The sequence below is a fragment of the Rhinoderma darwinii genome, chromosome 3 (assembly GCF_050947455.1).
Source record: "Rhinoderma darwinii isolate aRhiDar2 chromosome 3, aRhiDar2.hap1, whole genome shotgun sequence".
Classification (NCBI taxonomy): Eukaryota; Metazoa; Chordata; class Amphibia; order Anura; family Rhinodermatidae; genus Rhinoderma; species Rhinoderma darwinii.
In genome coordinates this window covers 1,014,345-1,040,230 of record NC_134689.1, presented here as the reverse complement: position 1 = coordinate 1,040,230, position 25,886 = coordinate 1,014,345, and the positions used below count along the sequence as shown (strand labels likewise).

The 25,886-nt window shown below is 54.3% G+C and overlaps 1 protein-coding gene across 1 annotated transcript in view; it reads left to right on the top strand.

The window, feature by feature from the left end:
• Positions 1–25,880, top strand: part of ST8SIA1 (ST8 alpha-N-acetyl-neuraminide alpha-2,8-sialyltransferase 1) — a 43,773-nt gene extending 17,893 nt beyond the window's left edge. Inside the window, exons 2-5 of the mRNA XM_075859780.1 lie at positions 17,939–18,083; positions 20,191–20,300; positions 20,365–20,457; positions 24,574–25,880. Of these exons, the coding sequence (XP_075715895.1) occupies positions 17,939–18,083; positions 20,191–20,300; positions 20,365–20,457; positions 24,574–25,057 (832 nt within the window). The 3' untranslated portion in view covers positions 25,058–25,880. The remainder of the gene's footprint in view (positions 1–17,938; positions 18,084–20,190; positions 20,301–20,364; positions 20,458–24,573) is intronic.
• The last annotated feature ends 6 nt before the right edge of the window (positions 25,881–25,886 follow it).

Below are 25,886 nucleotides of genomic sequence, written 5' to 3'. Positions count from 1 at the left end.
TAGCTGTTACTGTATATAAGATGTGTGGATCTCATGTCTGATCACAGTGTAATTATATTATATATCAGTGATGTCAGTAACGGGGCGGGGCTGTGACAACCTCTCACACATGATATACAGGCTGGTGGTCAGTAGTAATAGATAAATAGCGGTTACTGTATATAAGATGTGTGGATCTCATGTCTGATCACAATGTAATTATATTATATATCAGTGATGTCAGTAACAGGGGGCGGGGCTGTGACAACCTCTCACACATGATATACAGGCTGGTTGTCAGTAGTAATAGATGAATAGCTGTTACTGTATATAAGATGTGAGGATCTCATGTCTGATCACAATGTAATTATATTATATATCAGTGATGTCAGTAACAGGGGGCGGGGCTGTGACAACCTCTCACACATGATATACAGGCTGGTTGTCAGTAGTAATAGATGAATAGCTGTTACTGTATATAAGATGTGTGGATGTCATGTCTGATCACAGTGTAATTATATTATATATCAGTGATGTCAGTAACAGGGGGCGGGGCTGTGACAACCTCTCACACATGATATACAGGCAGGTTGTCAGTAGTAATAGATGAATAGCTGTTACTGTATATAAGATGTGTGGATCTCATGTCTGATCACAATGTAATTATATTATATATCAGTGATGTCAGTAACAGGGGGCGGGGCTGTGACAACCTCTCACACATGATATACAGGCTGGTTGTCAGTAGTAATAGATGAATAGCTGTTACTGTATATAAGATGTGTGGATCTCCTGTCTGATCACAGTGTAATTATATTATATATCAGTGATGTCAGTAACAGGGGGTGGGGCTGTGACAACCTCTCACACATGATATACAGGCTGGTTGTCAGTAGTAATAGATGAATAGCTGTTACTGTATATAAGATGTGTGGATCTCATGTCTGATCACAATGTAATTATATTATATATCAGTGATGTCAGTAACAGGGGGCGGGGCTGTGACAACCTCTCACACATGATATACAGGCTGGTTGTCAGTAGTAATAGATGAATAGCTGTGACTGTATATAAGATGTGTGGATCTCATGTCTGATCACAGTGTAATTATATTATATATCAGTGATGTCAGTAACAGGGGGCGGGGCTGTGACAACCTCTCACACATGATATACAGGCTGGTTGTCAGTAGTAATAGATGAATAGCTGTGACTGTATATAAGATGTGTGGATCTCATGTCTGATCACATGTAATTATATTATATATCAGTGATGTCAGTAACAGGGGGCGGGGCTGTGACAACCTCTCACACATGATCTACAGGCAGGTTGTCAGTAGCAATAGATGAATAGCTGTGACTGTATATAAGATGTGTGGATCTCATGTCTGATCACAATGTAATTATATTATATATCAGTGATGTCAGTAACAGGGGGCGGGGCTGTGACAACCTCTCACACATGATATACAGGCAGGTTGTCAGTAGTAATAGATGAATAGCTGTTACTGTATATAAGATGTGTGGATCTCATGTCTGATCACATGTAATTATATTATATATCAGTGATGTCAGTGACGGGGCGGGGCTGTGACAACCTCTCACACATGATATACAGGCTGGTTGTCAGTAGTAATAGATGAATAGCTGTTACTGTATATAAGATGTGTGGATCTCATGTCTGATCACAATGTCATTATATTATATATCAGTGATGTCAGTAACAGGGGGCGGGGCTGTGACAACCTCTCACACATGATATACAGGCTGGTTGTCAGTAGTAATAGATGAATAGCTGTTACTGTATATAAGATGTGTGGATGTCATGTCTGATCACAATGTCATTATATTATATATCAGTGATGTCAGTAACAGGGGGCGGAGCTGTGACAACCTCTCACACATGATATACAGGCTGGTTGTCAGTAGTAATAGAGGAATAGCTGTTACTGTATATAAGATGTGTGGATCTCATGTCTGATCACAGTGTAATTATATTATATATCAGTGAGGTCAGTAACAGGGGGCGGGGCTGTGACAACCTCTCACACATGATATACAGGCTGGTTGTCAGTAGTAATAGATGAATAGCTGTGACTGTATATAAGATGTGTGGATCTCATGTCTGATCACATGTAATTATATTATATATCAGTGATGTCAGTAACAGGGGGCGGAGCTGTGACAACCTCTCACACATGATATACAGGCTGGTTGTCAGTAGTAATTGATGAATAGCTGTGACTGTATATAAGATGTGTGGATCTCATGTCTGATCACAGTGTAATTATATTATATATCAGTGATGTCAGTAACGGGGCGGGGCTGTGACAACCTCTCACACATGATATACAGGCTGGTTGTCAGTAGTAATAGATGAATAGCTGTTACTGTATATAAGATGTGTGGATCTCATGTCTGTTCACAGTGTAATTATATTATATATCAGTGAGGTCAGTAACGGGGTGCGGGGCTGTGACAACCACTCAGTATCGGGGTGCGGGGTTGTGACAACCTCTTAGTAATGGGGCGGGGCTGTGACAACCTCTCAGTAATGGGGGCGGTACTGTGACAACCTCTCAGTAATGGGGGCGGGACTGTGACAACCTCTCAGTAATGGGGGCGGGACTGTGATAATCTCCGTAACAGGGGCAGGTCTGTGACAACTTCTCGGTAACTGGTCAGGGCTTTGACAACCTCTCAGTAACAGGGGGCGGGGCTGTAAGAACCTCTCAGCAATGGGGGGTGGGGCTGTGACAACCTCTCGGTAACGGGGCAGGGCTTTGACAACCTCTCTGCGTCTGAGTTGATATGTTTATTTGTGGGGTTGGTTTTCTTTCTCTCTCCTCAGGTTTGTTCTTTTACATGTGAACGCGGTTTGATTATACAACATACGGATGGTTTCGCGTTTGGGGAGGGGGAGGGGGAGGGTTGGACTTATTGTTTTGTAAACTTTTTTAAAAATATTTTAATTAAAGCAAATTAATATTTAAAAACAAAAAGGGAATGAAAAATGAAATGTTCAGATACAGAGAATATTCCGGTCATTTAATCGTCGCTTCTGTAACAAATTGTAAGGAACAAAAACTGGAGCACAAAAAGTGCAATGAATGGAAACCTTGTAGCGGCAGATAAAACCTAAAAAGATTCAAGTAAAATCTGCTGAGAAGGTTCTCAAACCCCCAGACCTGCCCCCCCCCTTATAGGAGACCTGCCCCCCCCTTATAGGAGACCTGACCCCCCCTTATAGGAGACCTGACCCCCCCTTATAGGAGACCTGCCCCCCCTTATAGGAGACCAGACCCCCTCTTATAGGAGACCTGCCCCCCCCTTATAGGAGACCTACCCCCCCCCCTTATAGGAGACCAGACCCCCTCTTATAGGAGACCAGACCCCCCTTATAGGAGACCTACCCCCCCTCTTATAGGAGACCTACCCCCCCCTTATAGGAGACCTGCCCTCCCTTATAGGAGACCTGCCCCCCCTTATAGGAGACCTGCCCCCCCTTATAGGAGACCAGACCCCCCTTATAGGAGACCAGACCCCCCTTATAGGAGACCAGACCCCCTCTTATAGGAGACCAGACCCCCCTTATAGGAGACCTACCCCCCCTCTTATAGGAGACCTACCCCCCCCTTATAGGAGACCTGCCCCCCCTTATAGGAGACCTGCCCCCCCCTTATAGGAGACCTGCCCCCCCCTTATAGGAGACCTGCCCCCCCCTTATAGGAGACCAGACCCCCTCTTATAGGAGACCAGACCCCCCTTATAGGAGACCTACCCCCCTCTTATAGGAGACCTGCCCCCCCCCTTATAGGAGACCAGACCCCCTCTTATAGGAGACCTGCCCCCCCCTTATAGGAGACCTGCCCCCCCCCTTATAGGAGACCAGACCCCCTCTTATAGGAGACCAGACCCCCCTTATAGGAGACCTACCCCCCCTCTTATAGGAGACCTACCCCCCCCCCTTATAGGAGAGCTGCCCTCCCTTATAGGAGACCTGCCCCCCCTTATAGGAGACCTGCCCCCCCCTTATAGGAGACCTGCCCCCCCTTATAGGAGACCTGCCCCCCCTTATAGGAGACCTGCCCCCCCTTATAGGAGACCTGCCCCCCTTATAGGAGACCTGCCCCCCCCTCTTATTGGAGACCAGACCCCCCCCCCTCTTATAGGAGACCTGCCCCTCCCTTATAGGAGACCAGACCCCCTCTTATAGGAGACCTGCCCCCCTCTTATAGGAGACCTGCCCCCCTCTTATAGGAGACCTGCCCCTCCCTTATAGGAGACCAGACCCCCTCTTATAGGAGACCTGCCCCCCCCTTATAGGAGACCTACCCCCCCCCCCCCTTATAGGAGACCAGACCCCCTCTTATAGGAGACCAGACCCCCCTTATAGGAGACCTACCCCCCCTCTTATAGGAGACCTACCCCCCCCTTATAGGAGACCTGCCCTCCCTTATAGGAGACCTGCCCCCCCCCTTATAGGAGACCTGCCCCCCCCTTATAGGAGACCTGCCCCCCCCCCTTATAGGAGACCTGCCCCCCCCCTTATAGGAGACCAGACCCCCTCTTATAGGAGACCAGACCCCCCTTATAGGAGACCTGCCCCCCCCTCTTATAGGAGACCTGCCCCCCCCTCTTATAGGAGACCTGCCCCCCCCTTATAGGAGACCAGACCCCCTCTTATAGGAGACCTGCCCCCCCCTTATAGGAGACCTACCCCCCCCCCCTTATAGGAGACCAGACCCCCTCTTATAGGAGACCTACCCCCCCCCTTATAGGAGACCTACCCCCCCTTATAGGAGACCTGCCCCCCCCTTATAGGAGACCTGCCCCCCCCTTATAGGAGACCTGCCCCCCTCTTATAGGAGACCAGACCCCCTCTTATAGGAGACCTGCCCCCCTCTTATAGGAGACCTGCCCCCCCCTTATAGGAGACCTACCCCCCCCTCTTATAGGAGACCAGACCCCCTCTTATAGGAGACCAGACCCCCCTTATAGGAGACCTACCCCCCCCCCTTATAGGAGACCTGCCCCCCCTTATAGGAGACCTGCCCCCCCTTATAGGAGACCTACCCCCCTTATAGGAGACCAGACCCCCCTTATAGGAGACCTACCCCCCCCCCTTATAGGAGAGCTACCCCCCCTCTTATAGGAGACCTACCCCCCCCTTATAGGAGACCTGCCCCCCCTTATAGGAGACCTGCCCCCCCCTTATAGGAGACCTGCCCCCCCTTATAGGAGACCTGCCCCCCTTATAGGAGACCTGCCCCTCCCTTATAGGAGACCTGCCCCCCCCTTATAGGAGACCTGCCCCCCCTTATAGGAGACCTGCCCCCCCTTATAGGAGACCAGACCTCCTCTTATAGGAGACCAGACCCCCCTTATAGGAGACCTACCCCCCCCCCTTATAGAAGACCTGCCCCCCCCCCTTATAGGAGACCAGACCCCCTCTTATAGGAGACCAGACCCCCCTTATAGGAGACCTACCCCCCCTCTTACAGGAGACCTGCCCCCCCTTATAGGAGACCTGCCCCCCCCTTATAGGAGACCTGCCCCCCTCTTATAGGAGACCTACCCCCCCTCTTATAGGAGACCAGACCCCCCTTATAGGAGACCTACCCCCCCCTTATAGAAGACCTGCCCCCCCCTTATAGAAGACCTGCCCCCCCCTTATAGGAGACCAGACCCCCTCTTATAGGAGACCAGACCCCCCTTATAGGAGACCAGACCCCCCTTATAGGAGACCTACCCCCCCTCTTATAGGAGACCTACCCCCCCTTATAGGAGACCTGCCCCCCTTATAGGAGACCTGCCCCCCCCTTATAGGAGACCTGCCCCCCCCTTATAGGAGACCTGCCCCCCCCCTTATAGGAGACCTGCCCCCCCCTTATAGGAGACCTGCCCCCCCCTTATAGGAGACCTGCCCCCCCCTTATAGGAGACCAGACCTCCTCTTATAGGAGACCAGACCCCCCTTATAGGAGACCTACCCCCCCCCTTATAGAAGACCTGCCCCCCCCTTATAGGAGACCAGACCCCCTCTTATAGGAGACCAGACCCCCCTTATAGGAGACCTACCCCCCCCTCTTATAGGAGACCTGCCCCCCCTTATAGGAGACCTGCCCCCCCCCCCTTATAGGAGACCTGCCCCCCCTCTTATAGGAGACCTACCCCCTCTTATAGGAGACCAGACCCCCCCTTATAGGAGACCAGACCCCCCTTATAGGAGACCAGACCCCCCTTATAGGAGACCTACCCCCCCCCCCTCTTATAGGAGACCTACCCCCCCCCCTTATAGGAGACCTGCCCCCCCTTATAGGAGACCTGCCCCCCCCCTTATAGGAGACCTGCCCCCCCCTTATAGGAGACCTGCCCCTCCCTTATAGGAGACCAGACCCCCTTATAGGAGACCTACCCCCCCTCTTATAGGAGACCTGCCCCCCCTTATAGGAGACCTGCCCCCCCCCTTATAGAAGACCTGCCCCCCCCTTATAGGAGACCAGACCCCCTCTTATAGGAGACCAGACCCCCCTTATAGGAGACCTACCCCCCCCTCTTATAGGAGACCTACCCCCCCCCCTTATAGGAGACCTGCCCCCCCTTATAGGAGACCTGCCCCCCCTTATAGGAGACCTGCCCCCCCCTTATAGGAGACCTGCCCCCCCTTATAGGAGACCTGCCCCCCCCTTATAGGAGACCTGCCCCTCCCTTATAGGAGACCTGCCCCCCCCTTATAGGAGACCTGCCCCCCCCTTATAGGAGACCTGCCCCCCCCTTATAGGAGACCTGCCCCCCCCCTTATAGGAGACCTGCCCCCCCTTATAGGAGACCAGACCTACTCTTATAGGAGACCTACCCCCCCCTTATAGAAGACCTGCCCCCCCTTATAGGAGACCAGACCCCCCTTATAGGAGACCTACCCCCCCTCTTATAGGAGACCTGCCCCCCTTATAGGAGACCTGCCCCCCCCTTATAGGAGACCTGCCCCCCCTTCTAGGAGACCAGACCTCCTCTTATAGGAGACCAGACCCCCCTTATAGGAGACCTACCCCCCCCCCTTATAGAAGACCTGCCCCCCCCTCTTATAGGAGACCAGACCCCCCTTATAGGAGACCTACCCCCCCCCTTATAGAAGACCTGCCCCCCCTTATAGGAGACCAGACCCCCCTTATAGGAGACCTACCCCCCCCTCTTATAGGAGACCTACCCCCCCCCCTTATAGGAGACCTACCCCCCCCCCCTTATAGAAGACCTGCCCCCCCCTCTTATAGGAGACCAGACCCCCTTATAGGAGACCTACCCCCCCCTTATAGGAGACCAAACCCCCCCTTATAGGAGACCAGACCCCCCTTATAGGAGACCTACCCCCCCCCCCTTATAGGAGACCTGCCCCCCCTTATAGGAGACCTGCCCCTCCCTTATAGGAGACCTGCCCCTCCCTTATAGGAGACCTGCCCCCCCCCCTTATAGGAGACCAGACCTACTCTTATAGGAGACCAGACCCCCCTTATAGGAGACCTACCCCCCCCCCCTTATAGAAGACCTGCCCCCCCCTTATAGGAGACCAGACCCCCCTTATAGGAGACCTACCCCCCTTATAGGAGACCTACCCCCCCCTCTTATAGGAGACCTGCCCCCCCTTATAGGAGACCTGCCCCCCCTTATAGGAGACCTGCCCCCCCTCCTTATAGGAGACCTGCCCCCCCTCCTTATAGGAGACCTGCCCCCCCTCTTATAGGAGACCTACCCCCCCTCTTATAGGAGACCAGACCCCCCTTATAGGAGACCTGCCCCCCCTCTTATAGGAGACCTACCCCCCCTCTTATAGGAGACCTGCCCCCCCCCTTATAGGAGACCTGCCCCCCCTTATAGGAGACCTGCCCCCCCTCTTATAGGAGACCTACCCCCCCTCTTATAGGAGACCAGACCCCCCTTATAGGAGACCTACCCCCCCCCCTTATAGAAGACCTGCCCCCCCCCTTATAGGAGACCAGACCCCCTCTTATAGGAGACCAGACCCCCTCTTATAGGAGACTAGACCCCCTCTTATAGGAGACCAGACCCCCCTTATAGGAGACCAGACCCCCCTTATAGGAGACCAGACCCCCCTTATAGGAGACCTACCCCCCCTCTTATAGGAGACCTACCCCCCCTCTTATAGGAGACCTACCCCCCCTTATAGGAGACCTGCCCCCCCCTTATAGGAGACCTGCCCCCCCCCTTATAGGAGACCTGCCCCCCCCTTATAGGAGACCTGCCCCTCCCTTATAGGAGACCTGCCCCTCCCTTATAGGAGACCTGCCCCCCCCCTCCTTATAGGAGACCTGCCCCCCCCCTTATAGGAGACCTGCCCCCCCTTATAGGAGACCTGCCCCCCCCTTATAGGAGACCTGCCCCCCCCTTATAGGAGACCTGCCCCCCCCTTATAGGAGACCTGCCCCCCCCTTATAGGAGACCTGCCCCCCCCTTATAGGAGACCTGCCCCCCCCTTATAGGAGACCTGCCCCCCCCTTATAGGAGACCAGACCCCCCTTATAGGAGACCTACCCCCCCCTTATAGAAGACCTGCCCCCCCCTTATAGGAGACCAGACCCCCCTTATAGGAGACCTACCCCCCCCCTCTTATAGGAGACCTGCCCCCCCTTATAGGAGACCTGCCCCCCCTTATAGGAGACCTGCCCCCCCCTTATAGGAGACCTGCCCCCCCTTATAGGAGACCTGCCCCCCCCTTATAGGAGACCTGCCCCCCCTTATAGGAGACCAGACCTCCTCTTATAGGAGACCAGACCCCCCTTATAGGAGACCTGCCCCCCCCTTATAGAAGACCTGCCCCCCCCCTTATAGGAGACCAGACCCCCTCTTATAGGAGACCAGACCCCCCTTATAGGAGACCTACCGCCCCCCCTTATAGGAGACCTGCCCCCCCCCTTATAGGAGACCTGCCCCCCCTCTTATAGGAGACCTGCCCCCCCTCTTATAGGAGACCTGCCCCCCCTCTTATAGGAGACCAGACCCCCCTTATAGGAGACCTACCCCCCCCCTTATAGAAGACCTGCCCCCCCTTATAGGAGACCTGCCCCCCCCTTATAGGAGACCTGCCCCCCCCTTATAGGAGACCTGCCCCCCCCTTATAGGAGACCAGACCTACTCTTATAGGAGACCAGACCCCCCTTATAGGAGACCTACCCCCCCCTTATAGAAGACCTGCCCCCCCCTTATAGGAGACCAGACCCCCCTTATAGGAGACCTACCCCCCCTCTTATAGGAGACCTGCCCCCCCTTATAGGAGACCTGCCCCCCCTTATAGGAGACCTGCCCCCCCTCCTTATAGGAGACCTGCCCCCCCTCTTATAGGAGACCTACCCCCCCTCTTATAGGAGACCAGACCCCCCTTATAGGAGACCTGCCCCCCCTCTTATAGGAGACCTACCCCCCCCTCTTATAGGAGACCAGACCCCCCTTATAGGAGACCTACCCCCCCCCCCTCTTATAGGAGACCTGCCCCCCCTTATAGGAGACCTGCCCCCCCTCTTATAGGAGACCTACCCCCCCTCTTATAGGAGACCAGACCCCCCTTATAGGAGACCTACCCCCCCCTTATAGAAGACCTGCCCCCCCCCTTATAGGAGACCAGACCCCCTCTTATAGGAGACCAGACCCCCCTTATAGGAGATCAGACCCCCCTTATAGGAGACCAGACCCCCCTTATAGGAGACCAGACCCCCCTTATAGGAGACCTACCCCCCCTCTTATAGGAGACCTACCCCCCCCCCTTATAGGAGACCTGCCCCCCCTTATAGGAGACCTGCCCCCCCCTTATAGGAGACCTGCCCCCCCCTTATAGGAGACCTGCCCCTCCCTTATAGGAGACCTGCCCCCCCCCTTATAGGAGACCTGCCCCCCCCTTATAGGAGACCTGCCCCCCCCTTATAGGAGACCTGCCCCCCCCTTATAGGAGACCTGCCCCCCCCTTATAGGAGACCAGACCTACTCTTATAGGAGACCAGACCCCCCTTATAGGAGACCTACCCCCCCTTATAGAAGACCTGCCCCCCCCCTTATAGGAGACCAGACCCCCCTTATAGGAGACCTGCCCCCCCTTATAGGAGACCTGCCCCCCCCTTATAGGAGACCTGCCCCCCCTTATAGGAGACCAGACCTCCTCTTATAGGAGACCAGACCCCCCTTATAGGAGACCTACCCCCCCCCTCTTATAGGAGACCTACCCCCCCCCCTCTTATAGGAGACCTGCCCCCCCCCTTATAGGAGACCTGCCCCCCCCCTTATAGGAGACCTGCCCCCCCTCTTATAGGAGACCTGCCCCCCCTCTTATAGGAGACCTGCCCCCCCTCTTATAGGAGACCTGCCCCCCCTCTTATAGGAGACCTGCCCCCCCTCTTATAGGAGACCTACCCCCCCTCTTATAGGAGACCAGACCCCCCTTATAGGAGACCTACCCCCCCCCCCCTTATAGAAGACCTGCCCCCCCCTTATAGGAGACCTGCCCCCCCTTATAGGAGACCTGCCCCCCCCTTATAGGAGACCTGCCCCCCCCTTATAGGAGACCTGCCCCCCCCTTATAGGAGACCAGACCTACTCTTATAGGAGACCAGACCCCCCTTATAGGAGACCTACCCCCCCCCCCCTTATAGAAGACCTGCCCCCCCCTTATAGGAGACCAGACCCCCCTTATAGGAGACCTACCCCCCCCCCTCTTATAGGAGACCTGCCCCCCCTTTATAGGAGACCTGCCCCCCCTTATAGGAGACCTGCCCCCCCTCCTTATAGGAGACCTGCCCCCCCTCTTATAGGAGACCTACCCCCCCTCTTATAGGAGACCAGACCCCCCTTATAGGAGACCTGCCCCCCCTCTTATAGGAGACCTACCCCCCCTCTTATAGGAGACCAGACCCCCCTTATAGGAGACCTACCCCCCCTTATAGAAGACCTGCCCCCCCCCCTTATAGGAGACCAGACCCCCTCTTATAGGAGACCAGACCCCCCTTATAGGAGACCAGACCCCCCTTATAGGAGACCTGCCCCCCTCTTATAGGAGACCTACCCCCCCTCTTATAGGAGACCAGACCCCCCTTATAGGAGACCTACCCCCCCTTATAGAAGACCTGCCCCCCCCTTATAGGAGACCAGACCCCCTCTTATAGGAGACCAGACCCCCCTTATAGGAGACCTGACCCCCCTTATATGAGTAAAAAGGAGTAGAAAAAATGGACCACAGGCGCTGCTAATAACGGCACGGCCGGGTATAGGGAACTCAAAACATGAAATAGTATTTCCTAACAGGGGAGCGGCGTCTTCATCAGCCGATACGGACAGTGCGGGTTACAAAGGTTTAAATACGGATAAAATGAAGAACAATTATCTGTCAATCAGAAAAAGAACCGCCCAGAAGCAGGTCAAGTGTCAATCATTGCATCACGGTACAAAAACACGAAACCGCAGGATCAATTCATGACAATAAAACGCTGTTCAAAATCGCTAAAGATACAGATATCCGAGAGCAAAAAAGGGTAACGAGGACAGGAGTCGATTATTAGATCGGGCTAACGATGTTAATGTTTAGGGAATAGTCACGTATACAAAAAATGTACTCGCCCAGAGGAGGGCCGGGGAGGGCCGGGATAAACAATAGTCAAAAAAACGTGTCGATGTAGAATCCAGAAAAGCAAGGATAAAACAAGGCGGCACTAAAAAGCGTTCCTGGCGTCGAGGCAACCCAATGAATACGGTGGCCGGGGAGGACCAAAAAGGAAAAACATGACACGCAAGGCGGTGCACAAATATAGAGCGAAAGGAACTACAAGCTGATATTAACGGGAAACGGATGAAAGGGCATGCAATCAGAGAGGGGAGTCATTCTAATTCATTCAACTTTATTAAAACGAATGTCTGACGGAGTCCACGTGTTCTGTGTGAGCGGAACGAGAATGAGAACGGCGGTAACTCCGTGATGATCAGCGCAGGGAAGTACAAGATTATACGAGCTCTAGAAAGGGGGAAATGTATAAAGATCATCGAAAAAAGCCGCTTAATAGGAACCCCGGCAATAGAATCGGCAGCGCAAAAGGAACGCTTCATGAGCAGCCGAGATCATTGACGAGCAATAGAATCTGAACAATCGCAAGAAGAAGAAGAAGAAGAAGAATAATGATAATAATAATAAGAAGAAGAAGAATAATAATAATAATAAGAATAAGAATGAAACATTTTGGCATAAATAATAATTAAAAAAAAGTTACAATTTTTATTTTTTTTAAATAAAAATTTAAAGGAACACACGAGAAATGAATAGCAAAAATATCATTATCATTATCATCATTCCAGTGCGTCCCACATATCGCAGGTTACATACAAATTGCAGCAAATAAACCACAAAAACGCTTGCGCAATTCAGGAAGTTCTTCATAGGGAATTTTTCACTTGTTACTGCAGAGGAATAATCTGTGTGTTTGTAATATTTACACATCAGGGACATCTATTGTGGCCACAGCGATAAGAGCCGTTTTTTGCTGCCAGTGATTTAGGGACCTTTTGTGTCATTTCCTCGGTGCGATCAGATTTCTCAGCGTTTTGGCTCCCCTATATGTAATCACAGGTTTAGCAGGAAGTATTGATTTTAAAAAAGGATCGTTAATAAGAAGATGCGGATGTTTGTTAAGGATAGAGGTGATGAAGGAGGTGATGAAGGAGGTGATGAAGGAGGTGATGAAGGAGGTGATGAAGGAGGTGATGAAGGAGGTGATGAAGGAGGTGATGAAGGAGGCGATGAAGGAGGCGATGAAGGAGGCGATGAAGGAGGCGATGAAGGAGGCGATGAAGGAGGTGATGAGTTTACTGCCGTTATTGAAGGAGGTGATAAAGTTACAATTATGTACATCGTGTTTAGCTTTTTGTTGGTGATACTCGGAGCCGTCACCTTCATACACTCAGTCTGCGTCATGCCTCTCGCTCACAATTCTGCGCCCCTGATTAGACTCTTAGGGAAGTTTTTTTTCTTTAAATCTTTTTTTTAAAATATCACATTCTTTAGTAAAAACTGCATCATTCAAACATTTTTCCGTATCCCTCTGAACTGGCCAAATGGAACGTTTTTTTAACTATGGTGGATAATGGGCACTATTAAAATCCAGGTAACTGTTAACATCAACACTTTTATAATGGGTTCTGGTGGAAAAATGATTAGCATTCTTTCCTGTTGTTACATCCAAAAAGTCAACCCCCCTTATAGGAGACCTGACCCCCCCTTATTGGAGACCTGACCCCCCCCCCCCCTTATGAGACCTACCCCCCCTTATAGGAGACCTGACCCCCCCCCCCTTATTGGAGACCTGACCCCCCTTATAGGAGACCTGACCACCATTATGTGAGTCCCCCCCCCCCCCCCCTACCCGACTCTGGCTCACTTCAACATGTCTGTGCATTGATAGAACAGAGATCTTCCTCTTCTCCTCCTCCCTCTTCTCTTCCCTCTCCTCCTCTTCTCCTCTCCTCCTCTTCTCCTTCTCCTCTCCTTCTCTTCTTCTTCTCCTCTCCTTCTCTTCTTCTTCTCCTCTCCTTCTCTTCTTCTTCTCCTCTCCTTCTCTTCTTCTTCTCCTCTCCTTCTCTTCTTCTTCTCCTCTCCTCCTCTTCTCCTTCTCCTCTCCTTCTCTTCTTCTTCTCCTCTCCTTCTCTTCTTCTTCTCCTCTCCTTCTCTTCTTCTTCTCCTCTCCTTCTCCTCTTCTTCTCCTCTCCTCCTCTTCTTCTTCTCCTCTCCTTCTCTTCTTCTTCTCCTCTCCTTCTCCTCTTCTTCTTCTCTCCTTCTCTTCTTCTTCTCCTCTCCTCTTCTTCTTCTCCTCTCCTTCTCTTCTTCTTCTCCTCTCCTTCTCTTCTTCTTCTCCTCTCCTTCTCTTCTTCTTCTCCTCTCCTTCTCTTCTTCTTCTCCTCTCCTTCTCTTCTTCTTCTCCTCTCCTTCTCTTCTTCTTCTCTTCTTCTTCTCTTCTTCTTCTCCTCTCCTTCTTCTCCTCTCCTTCTCTTCTCCTTCTTCTCCTCTCCTTCTCTTCTCCTTCTTCTCCTCTTTTCTGCTCCTCCTCCTCCTCCTGTTCTGTGATCAGTGATCCGTCGCCCTGGACACAATGCGCCGCATTCATGTTCCGGTCACACGTGTTTTCTTGGAGCGCGAATCTCATATTATACACAGAATAGATTTCTATATTCTCCTGCCTTATCCCGGTTCTTGCGGGGTCCCCTGTGCCGCACCCCGTCATTTATGAAGCTGCAGGGTCTGCATCGATATTTTGGGTTTGTCGCAATGTGTCGGTTTATAATGTCATCGTAGATTTGTCATTTATGAAGTGATACAATTGTTACAATATTGTGGCCCCTTCCTGTGTCCTGGGGTCAGTCGGGTGCTACTTTCCTGCCACAGACAGAAGGGGGATAAGCAGCTGATAGACACTTCAGGTGCCGCTTATCTCCAGTGTAGCTGAATCTGAACTATCAGGACAACGTGGTGAGAGGTGACGTGTGCGCTCTATTGTGACAACCTCCGTTATTCCCGGTCTCGTCACGTCACCTTCCAGAACTTCCCCAGTACAACGGGTCGGAGAGATGATTTTCTGCACAAGGTTCAGGTCCGTCACTAATTCTGACATCATTGTGGGTGTGGTCAAGACCCGCCTGGCTGGACAGTCGCGCCCCCCCCCCCCCCGCGCTTCCTGTATAAATACCGCGCACCCCGCTTGTAGACCCATATGTCCTAGGTTTACATTCAGATCCACAGGATTGAGGTTAGTGGCGCTTTAAAGAGGTGCGGTCTCCTCTCCTGACTGATTTAGTAAATCCTTGTATTCCCCATGAAGTAACAATTCTGGAACATCTGTGTTGTGCCGTTCCTCTGTTATTCCTCCTAGAAATGTATAAATAAATTGACAACTTGGTGTTACCTACACAGTCTGACACCGTCCATTAGGTGTGCGCAACATCAGACGGTAGGGACCCCCCCCCCCCCAACCGGTAGCACCCAGTTATCAAATTATTTATACATTTCTAGGAGGAATAACAGAGGAACAGCACAATTAAAAGTTCTAAGAAAATATGTTCCAGAATTGTTATTTTATGGGGAATACAAATATCGGCTGAAACACGCCACGAAAGATGCTGCATGTGTGGTGGAATCTTAGCTCACAAAGCGGCACATACGAGGCATCGGGCTGTACCACTGAGGCACGAGGCACAAAGCGACGGAAACAAGGCATCGGGCTGTACCACTGAGGCACGAGGCACAAAGCGACGGAAACGAGGCATCGGGCTGTACCACTGAGGCACGAGGCACAAAGTGGCACATACGAGGCATCGGGCTGTACCACTGAGGCACGAGGCACAAAGCGACAGAAACGAGGCATCTGGCTGTACCACTGAGGCACGAGGCACAAAGCGACGGAAACGAGGCACCGGGCTGTACCACTGAGGCACCGGGCTGAGGCACGAGGCACAAAGCGGCACATACGAGGCACCGCGCTGTACCACTGATCCACGAGGCACAAAGTGACAGGTAGGAGGCACCAGGCTGTACCACTGAGACACTAAGTAACAGATAAGAGGCACCGGGCTATCCAAAAATGTATAAAAATAAGAGACGTTTGTCTGGTGTCGGCAGAGGCGCCATCATCAACATCGCGCCGAACACGGGCAAGGACGCCGCTTTCTCCTGTCGTTTATTCCTCGCCTTTTTCTAGCCCTGAGGGTCACAGTCCCTTTATAGTGGACACTACCTACGTTTAGAGACCCCACAATCCCTACAATAAAGGGGCCGCAGTGAATCCCCCCGGCGCCGCTTCTCGCCGCACTCCTGGTAATGGCGTCCTGTAACAAACCTCTCCCAGGACCAAAATCTCCCAGCGGAGTCTCGGACCCCAGTTGCGATTGAGCGCTGGCGACACCGCGTGATGGTCGAGGGGTGAGAGTTCTCTGGCAGGATAGACGGACGTCCACCAATCAGATCTATGGCGGCAAATAAACCTTCCGGAATCATCTGATACAATGTTACAAGATCGTTAACCCTTTGTGTCTCAGGACTGACCCCTAGATAAGCAGCTGCATGTACCGGGCACCGCTGCTCAGGGAGATTCATGAAGATCAATTATTTCATGTCTTTATTGCCTTCTTGTCTCGTTCACTGGAGCCGCGAGGCACGAGGCGTTCACACAGTAACGGCAGCGTCCGCAACCATCGTCTTAAGGGCTGTTCTCACTCTCCATATAGGTTCTTGTCCTAAATTACATTTTGTCTTCTTCTCCAGTCACAGCCAGAGCTGCAGTCACGCGACCTTGACAATTTATAAGACCCCTTTTTTGATACGTACCGAAAAGTTTCATTCTTTGTCCAGAAGAATTGTGACTGCAGCTCTGGATGTAACTGGAGTATAAGACATGATGCATCAGTAGAATAGTGACACCTGCTCTGTATGTGGCTGGAGTATTAGACCTGATTTAACTTCAGAATAGTAACCGCAGCTCTGGATGTGACTGGAGTACTAGAGATGATTTGACTTCAGAATAGTAACTGCAGCTCTGGATGCGACTGGAGTATAAGACATAATGGAACAGTAGAATAGTGACTGCAGCTCTGGATGTGACTAGAGTAGAAGACATGTAACAGTAGAATAGTGACTGCAGCTCTGGATGTGACTGGAGTATTAGGGCATGTTCACATGGCTTATTTTCGGACGTTTTTCGGGCCTCCAAACATCTGTTCATTGATTTCAATGGGAAATACGGCGTTCTGTTCCGACGGGCCGTTTTTTACGCGGCCATTTTTCTAAACAGCCGTGTAAAAAAACGGCCACGAAAAAGAAATGCAGGTCACATCTTCAGCCGTTTTTGGAGCCGTTTTTCATTGACTCTAGAAAAACAGCTCCAGAAATGACCGTGAAAAACGCGGCTTTGAATAAAAAACGTCTGAAAATCAGGAGGTGTTTTCCCTCGAAGCTGCGTATTTTCAGACGTTTTTTGCTGAGCGTGTGAACAGAGCCCGAGACATGATGCAAGTCCGGTTTAGCATATGAGGGTGGGCACACTCCATGTCATGTCTAGATAAGTTTCTGGGTCTACTGGAAAACGCCTCAGACCTCGCGCCTCACACCTTATACCTCACACCTTGCGCCTCATACCTTATACCTCCCGCCTCACACCTCGTGCCTCATACCTTATACCTCCCGCCTCACACCTCATACCTCGCGTCTCACACTTCATACCTTATACCTCCCGCCTCACATCTCATACCTCGCGCCTCACACCTTATACCTCATACCTCGCGTCTCACACTTCATACCTTATACCTCACATCTCATACCTCGCGCCTCTCACCTTATACCTCGCGCCTCACACCTTATACCTCGCGTCTCACTCTTCATACCTCACACCTTATACCTCGCGCCTCACACCTCGTACCTCGCGTCTCACACCTCATACCTCGCATATCACACCTCATACCTCGCGTATCACACCTCATGCCTCGCGTATCACACCTCATGCCTCGCACCTCACACCATATACCTCGCGGCCAATACCTCGCGCTTCACACCTCATACCCCGCAACTCACGCCTCATACCTCACACCTTGCGCTGCACACCTCGCGCCTCATACCTCGCGCCTCATACCTCGCGCCTCATACCTCGCGCCTCATACCTCGCGCCTCATACCTCGCGCCTCATACCTCGCGCCTCATACCTCGCGTCTCACACCTCGTACCTCGCGTCTCACACCTCATGCCTCGCGTATCACACCTCATGCCTCGCACCTCACACCATATACCTCGCGGCCAATACCTCGCGCTTCACACCTCGTACCTCACACCTCGCGCCTCATACCTCGCGCCTCATACCTCGCGCCTCATACCTCGCGCACATGCAGATTGTTGGGTCGTTTGTCTTCTCATTCAGATTAGTTTTCTCTGTCTTTTAGGAAACAGTTGAATGACTGCTGCGCCCCCGGTCACCTCTTCTCCATGACTAAAGTGAACACCCCGGTGGGCGAGAACCTGTGGTTTGACGGGGAGTTCTTATACTCACTAATCATCGACAACGCCACGTACAGCCTCTTCCCGCAGGTCAGTGGAACCGCGGCCGCCGTTACAGCGGATAAATGGCGCAGGCGATGGCTTCAGATCATTATTGAGCAGTTCTCCCACAACCCCAGGAAATCCCGGAGCCGTCTGTCAGGATCTGGGAAAGCTGGGTGCCCCGTTCACACAACACTCCCTGATGGAGCATTCTAGAATTGTGCAGATTTGCTGTTCAGGACTCCAGGAAAGCTGGGTGGGCGTTGTCAGAAACAGAACATGTCAGAGCGTTACGGCTTTATCTTTATTATACAATTCAGTATTTAGTTTCTTGCTCATTTGCATATAGTGTAATGAGCTTGTTAATATGCGCATATGTAAATACAATGTGCGGCCCATCTGCTGCCTGCGCTCCACATATACAATAGTCTGTGGCAGACAACTGCGAGAATCCAGCGTCCATGTTATTACCACAGAGGAGAAGCGGATTACAGACATTTACCTGCCGCTTATCCTCGGTGCACGCGGCAGGGAATCTGATCTCTGACAAGGACGTCGACATTTCTACCAAAAGAAAGTTCTTTTATTCTTTACAACATCTACTTACAATAGGGAGGTTCTTAGCGCAGATTTTGATCAAATTGTGTGAGCCCACCTGCCAGGACAAGGCGACCTCTATAGGTGGGGACCTGCACTGCAGATACACCCAGAACTGGGACTGACCCTATACAGATATCTGGGGATGGTGGGAACCGGCATTAAACTAATTACAATCACCCAGAGCAGAACGGGAGGAGGAGCGCAAGATCAACAATGGCGGCAGCCACTGACCCCACATATATGACCCCACTGACCCCACATATATGACCCCACATATATGACCCCACATATATGACCCCACATATATGACCCCACTGACCCCACATATATAACCCCACATATATGACCCCACTGACCCCACATATATGACCCCACTGACCCCACATATATGACCCCACTGACCCCACATATATGACCCCACATATATGACCCCACTGACCCCACATATATGATCCCACTGACCCCACATATATGACCCCACATATATGATCCCACTGACCCCACATATATGACCCCACTGACCCCACATATACGGATCACATAAACACAAAAATTGGATCAGCACATTCCAACAAAATAATACAAAACGTGTATACAGGAGCAAGAACGCCCGTCACTGCAAATATACAACACACTGTTTTTTTTGCATATATGTGGGGTCAGTGGGGTCATATATGTGGGGTCACATATGTGGGGTTAGTGGGGTCATATATGTGGGGTCACATATGTGGGGTCAGTGGGGTCATATATGTGAGGTCAGTGGGGTCATATATGTGGGGTCAGTGGGGTCATATATGTGGGGTCAGTGGGGTCATATATGTGGGGTCAGTGGCTGCCGCCATTGTTGATCTTGCGCTCCTCCTCCCGTTCTGCTCTGGGTGATTGTAATTAGTTTAATGCCGGTTCCCACCATCCCCAGATATATGTATAGGGTCAGTCCCAGTTCTGGGTGTATGTGCAGCGCAGGTCCCCACCTATAGGGGTCGCCTTGTCCTGGCAGGTGGGCTCACACAATTTGATCAAAATCTGCGCTAAGAACCTTCCTATTGTAAGTAGATTTATTTATATTAAGTGCCGGGGGTGACATTAGTGTCTGCTGAGCCGTGTATCTAATCCTATCATGTGTGATACTGTCTGCTGAGCTGTGTATCTAATCCTATCATGTGTGATACTGTCTGCTGAGCTGTGTATCTAATCCTATCATGTGTGACACTGTCTGCTGAGCTGTGTATCTAATCCTATCATGTGTGATACTGTCTGCTGAGCTGTGTATCTAATCCTATCATGTGATACTGTCTGCTGAGCTGTGTGTTCTATCTATCTATCTATCTCATATCTATCTATCTCATATCTATCTATCTCATATCTATCTATCTCATATCTATCTATCTATCTATCTATCTATCTATCTATCTATCTATCTATCTATCTATCTATCTATCTATCTATCTATCTATCTATCTATCTATCTATCTATCTATCTCATATCTATCTATCTATCTATCTCCTCCCCCGTCCCCGGCTGTTACATTGTATCTCTTCTCCTTGTTGCTAGGATACTCCATTTAAGCTCCCCCTGAAGCGCTGCTCCGTGGTGGGGAATGGGGGGATGGTGAAGGGGAGCAGGTGCGGCCGGCAGATCGATGAGGCTGATTTTGTGATCCGGTAAGTGAGGGGTCCTGGAGATGTCGGGGGTCTCGTGCGTGTGTAACGTCTCCTCTCCCCTCAGATGTAACCTGCCACCTCTGACCAGCGACTACAGCCCGGACGTGGGGACAAAGACCCAACTCGTGACTGTCAACCCGTCCATCATAGATAAAAGGTACCCCCCCCCCCTGTACGTCTCCCGTCTGCCCCCCCCTGTACGTCTCCCGTCTGCCCCCCCCCATGTACGTCTCCCGTCTGCCCCCCCCATGTACGTCTCCCGTCTGCCCCCCCCATGTACGTCTCCCGTCTGCCCCCCCATGTACGTCTCCCGTCTGCCCCCCCCTGTACGTCTCCCGTCTGCCCCCCCCTGTACGTCTCCCGTCTGCCCCCCCCCTGTACGTCTCCCGTCTGCCCCCCCCTGTACGTCTCCCGTCTGCCCCCCCCTGTACGTCTCCCGTCTGCCCCCCCCTTTGTACGTCTCCCGTCTGCCCCCCCCTGTACGTCTCCCGTCTGCCCCCCCCTGTACGTCTCCCGTCTGCCCCCCCCTGTACGTCTCCCGTCTGCCCCCCCCCTGTACGTCTCCCGTCTGCCCCCCCCTGTACGTCTCCCGTCTGCCCCCCCCCTGTACGTCTCCGGTCTGCCCCCCCCTGTACGTCTCCCGTCTGCCCCCCCCTGTACGTCTCCCGTCTGCCCCCCCCTGTACGTCTCCCGTCTGCCCCCCCCTGTACGTCTCCCGTCTGCCCCCCCCTTTGTACGTCTCCCGTCTGCCCCCCCCTGTACGTCTCCCGTCTGCCCCCCCCTGTACGTCTCCCGTCTGCCCCCCCCTGTACGTCTCCCGTCTGCCCCCCCCCTGTACGTCTCCCGTCTGCCCCCCCCCTGTACGTCTCCCGTCTGCCCCCCCCTGTACGTCTCCCGTCTGCCCCCCCCTGTACGTCTCCCGTCTGCCCCCCCCTGTACGTCTCCCGTCTGCCCCCCCCATGTACGTCTCCCGTCTGCCCCCCCTGTACGTCTCCCGTCTGCCCCCCCTGTACGTCTCCCGTCTGCCCCCCCTGTACGTCTCCCGTCTGCCCCCCCTGTACGTCTCCCGTCTGCCCCCCCCTGTACGTCTCCCGTCTGCCCCCCCTGTACGTCTCCCGTCTGCCCCCCCTGTACGTCTCCCGTCTGCCCCCCCCTGTACGTCTCCCGTCTGCCCCCCCCTGTACGTCTCCCGTCTGCCCCCCCCTGTACGTCTCCCGTCTGCCCCCCCCCTGTACGTCTCCCGTCTGCCCCCCCCCTGTACGTCTCCCGTCTGCCCCCCCCCTGTACGTCTCCCGTCTGCCCCCCCCCCCTGTACGTCTCCCGTCTGCCCCCCCCCCTGTACGTCTCCCGTCTGCCCCCCCCCTGTACGTCTCCCGTCTGCCCCCCCCTGTACGTCTCCCGTCTGCCCCCCCCTGTACGTCTCCCGTCTGCCCCCCCCTGTACGTCTCCCGTCTGCCCCCCCCTGTACGTCTCCCGTCTGCCCCCCCCTTTGTACGTCTCCCGTCTGCCCCCCCCTGTACGTCTCCCGTCTGCCCCCCCCTGTACGTCTCCCGTCTGCCCCCCCCCTGTACGTCTCCCGTCTGCCCCCCCCTGTACGTCTCCCGTCTGCCCCCCCCCTGTACGTCTCCCGTCTGCCCCCCCCTGTACGTCTCCCGTCTGCCCCCCCCTGTACGTCTCCCGTCTGCCCCCCCCTGTACGTCTCCCGTCTGCCCCCCCTGTACGTCTCCCGTCTGCCCCCCCTGTACGTCTCCCGTCTGCCCCCCCTGTACGTCTCCCGTCTGCCCCCCCCATGTACGTCTCCCGTCTGCCCCCCCATGTACGTCTCCCGTCTGCCCCCCCCATGTACGTCTCCCGTCTGCCCCCCCCATGTACGTCTCCCGTCTGCCCCCCCCATGTACGTCTCCCGTCTGCCCCCCCATGTACGTCTCCCGTCTGCCCCCCCTTGTACGTCTCCCGTCTGCCCCCCCCCTGTACGTCTCCCGTCTGCCCCCCCCTGTACGTCTCCCGTCTGCCCCCCCCTGTACGTCTCCCGTCTGCCCCCCCCTGTACGTCTCCCGTCTGCCCCCCCCTGTACGTCTCCCGTCTGCCCCCCCCCTGTACGTCTCCCGTCTGCCCCCCCCCCTGTACGTCTCCCGTCTGCCCCCCCCCCTGTACGTCTCCCGTCTGCCCCCCCCCCTGTACGTCTCCCGTCTGCCCCCCCCCCTGTACGTCTCCCGTCTGCCCCCCCCCCTGTACGTCTCCCGTCTGCCCCCCCCTGTACGTCTCCCGTCTGCCCCCCCCTGTACGTCTCCCGTCTGCCCCCCCTGTACGTCTCCCGTCTGCCCCCCCCTGTACGTCTCCCGTCTGCCCCCCCCTGTACGTCTCCCGTCTGCCCCCCCCCTGTACGTCTCCCGTCTGCCCCCCCCTTTGTACGTCTCCCGTCTGCCCCCCCCTTTGTACGTCTCCCGTCTGCCCCCCCCTGTACGTCTCCCGTCTGCCCCCCCCTGTACGTTTCCCGTCTGCCCCCCCCTGTACGTCTCCCGTCTGCCCCCCCCCTGTACGTCTCCCGTCTGCCCCCCCCTGTACGTCTCCCGTCTGCCCCCCCCCCTGTACGTCTCCCGTCTGCCCCCCCCCCTGTACGTCTCCCGTCTGCCCCCCCCCCTGTACGTCTCCCGTCTGCCCCCCCCCTGTACGTCTCCCGTCTGCCCCCCCCCCTGTACGTCTCCCGTCTGCCCCCCCCTGTACGTCTCCCGTCTGCCCCCCCCTTTGTACGTCTCCCGTCTGCCCCCCCCCCTTTGTACGTCTCCCGTCTGCCCCCCCCCCTTTGTACGTCTCCCGTCTGCCCCCCCCTTTGTACGTCTCCCGTCTGCCCCCCCCTGTACGTCTCCCGTCTGCCCCCCCCTGTACGTCTCCCGTCTGCCCCCCCCTGTACGTCTCCCGTCTGCCCCCCCCTGTACGTCTTCCGTCTGCCCCCCCCTGTACGTCTCCCGTCTGCCCCCCCCGTACGTCTCCCGTCTGCCCCCCCCTGTACGTCTCCCGTCTGCCCCCCCCCTGTACGTCTCCCGTCTGCCCCCCCCCTGTACGTCTCCCGTCTGCCCCCCCCTGTACGTCTCCCGTCTGCCCCCCCCTGTACGTCTCCCGTCTGCCCCCCCCTGTACGTCTCCCGTCTGCCCCCCCCTGTACGTCTCCCGTCTGCCCCCCCCTGTACGTCTCCCGTCTGCCCCCCCCCTGTACGTCTCCCGTCTGCCCCCCCCTGTACGTCTCCCGTCTGCCCCCCCCCTGTACGTCTCCCGTCTGCCCCCCCCCTGTACGTCTCCCGTCTGCCCCCCCCCTGTACGTCTCCCGTCTGCCCCCCCCTGTACGTCTCCCGTCTGCCCCCCCCTGTAAGTCTCCCGTCTGCCCCCCCCTGTAAGTCTCCCGTCTGCCCCCCCCTGTACGTCACCCGTCTGCCCCCCCTGTAAGTCTCCCGTCTGCCCCCCCCTGTAAGTCTCCCGTCTGCCCCCCCCTGTACGTCACCCGTCTGCCCCCCCCCTGTACGTCTCCCGTCTGCCCCCCCCTGTACGTCTCCCGTCTGCCCCCCCATGTATTTATTTCTGACCTTTGCACCTCTGTCTTGTGGTTCATGAATATAATGACAGTAACGTGAAGACTGACACTCAGGAGGCCAAGAAGTGGAACATTAGAACTTCACACGTCTCGGGGGCTGACACTTCCAGGGAGGTTCATGTTCTAATCCATCTTGACGTTTTCTGCAGATATCAGGAGATCAGCGGAGAACAGGAAGAGCAGCGTGACGGGAGATATGGGGCGCAGGGTTCGGGGTGATCTTGTCTCTGGTCACGGGGCCGCTTTGCTGCTTGTATTTATCTGTAGAAGAAGATTAAGGAAGTGAAAGACAAAACTAAAGATGTCTGAATGAGGAACAGAGCACGGGTGCGGACGGGGGAGGGGCGGACCAGACCCGGGGGGCTTTATCACTGATATAACGACGCAGGAGATGAAGGGGGTTCCAGAGAAGTTGACATTTATCTTCTATATAACGTGTTGGATCCCAGGAGCTGACACTCTAACTCTCTGGGGGCCCCAGCTCGCAGTAGAGCCCCTGATTTCAGACAAGTCCCACCACATGGACTCGAGTGTAACGTCCCGGACGAAAAGCGGATCATCAAACACAGAAACGAATGGATGGTCTATAAAGTGCAGGGGGAGGGGCCGGATGGATCATGTGACTGCGTACGTAGGACGATCGCTTCCCGCGGTTTCTGTTTCTGACCCGTCTTCGTTTCCCCTCCAGGTTCCAGAACTTGCTGTGGTCCAGGAAATCCTTTGTGGAGAGTCTGAAGGTCTACAAGTCGAGCTACGTGTACCTGCCGGCGTTCTCCATGCGCCACTGTACGGAGCCGTCCCTGCGAGCGCACTACACCCTGACCGACTTCAGCACCAACCAAACCGTGCTGTTCGCCAACCCCAACTTCTTGCGGAACGTGGGCAAGTTCTGGAAGAACAAGGGCGTCCACTCCAAGCGCCTGTCCACCGGCCTCTTCATGGTGAGCGCCGCCCTCAGCCTGTGCGAGGAGGTCACCGTCTACGGGTTCTGGCCTTTCCCAATAGATCTGAAGGGGAACCCCATCAGCCACCACTACTACGACGACGTCCCGCCGCGCAGCGGCTTCCACTCCATGCCCGAGGAGTTCCTGCAGCTCTGGTTACTCCACAAATCCGGGATCCTGAGAATGCAGCTGGGACAATGTAACGCGGAAAACCGGCAGCCGCAATGAAAGCCACGATTGTGGGGCGCAGCGCGGGGACCCCCGGATCTGTACTGTGTAATCGTCCACACTGGATGCAACAACTGGTGCCAAATCCCCGTCCTGCGCACAACTCCGGGGGGAGGATTTTTGAAGGATTTTTTGGCTGCTGATTTGACGGTTTTAGAAACGAATGTCGAATTTTTTTACAACGTTCCGCGCGTCCGACACCAGCAGCTTTTTTTATTTCCTGCACAGACGCCGGGGACTTTGATTTGCGATGCCTTAAGCGGGGGCGTCAGACCAAACCAGCTCATCATTTTTAGGCCTTTTGCATAACCAGGAATTAGGGCGAAGCGCGTGTGAGAGTGAGCGCCGCGCTGCATGGCGGCGCCGGCGTTTAGTTGTTCTCGTTCAGTGTGGGGGTCTGTGCTCGGGGTCTTGTCAGGATCGGTCACTGCACGTCTGCATCCGTCTTCTCCGCATGTATGTTCTATGTGCCACGCAGGTGGCGGCTGTGAATGGAAATAAAATGTGACGAATTTCAGGGATTTATTGCGCTGCACGGCGATCGCTTCCTCCACGCGCCGCCTATTAAATCGGTCGTGCGGCTGTTTTGTACGTTCCGTGTAGCGCTCGCCGACTGCCGGTCACTGATACATTTCTTTAGATGCACTGATACATTGTAACCTTTTCTTGGACGGTGGAATTGACTTTCCCGAGGCCCGGTCCACGCTGGCGCTATTTTAGGGGAGCGGTTTTGCAGATCGTCCGCTGACACTAATGACAACTGATCGTCATCCGCGCTGCGACTCCGCGTTACTTTAAGAGCTGGTGCGGGAACCGGCCGGCCGCTGGG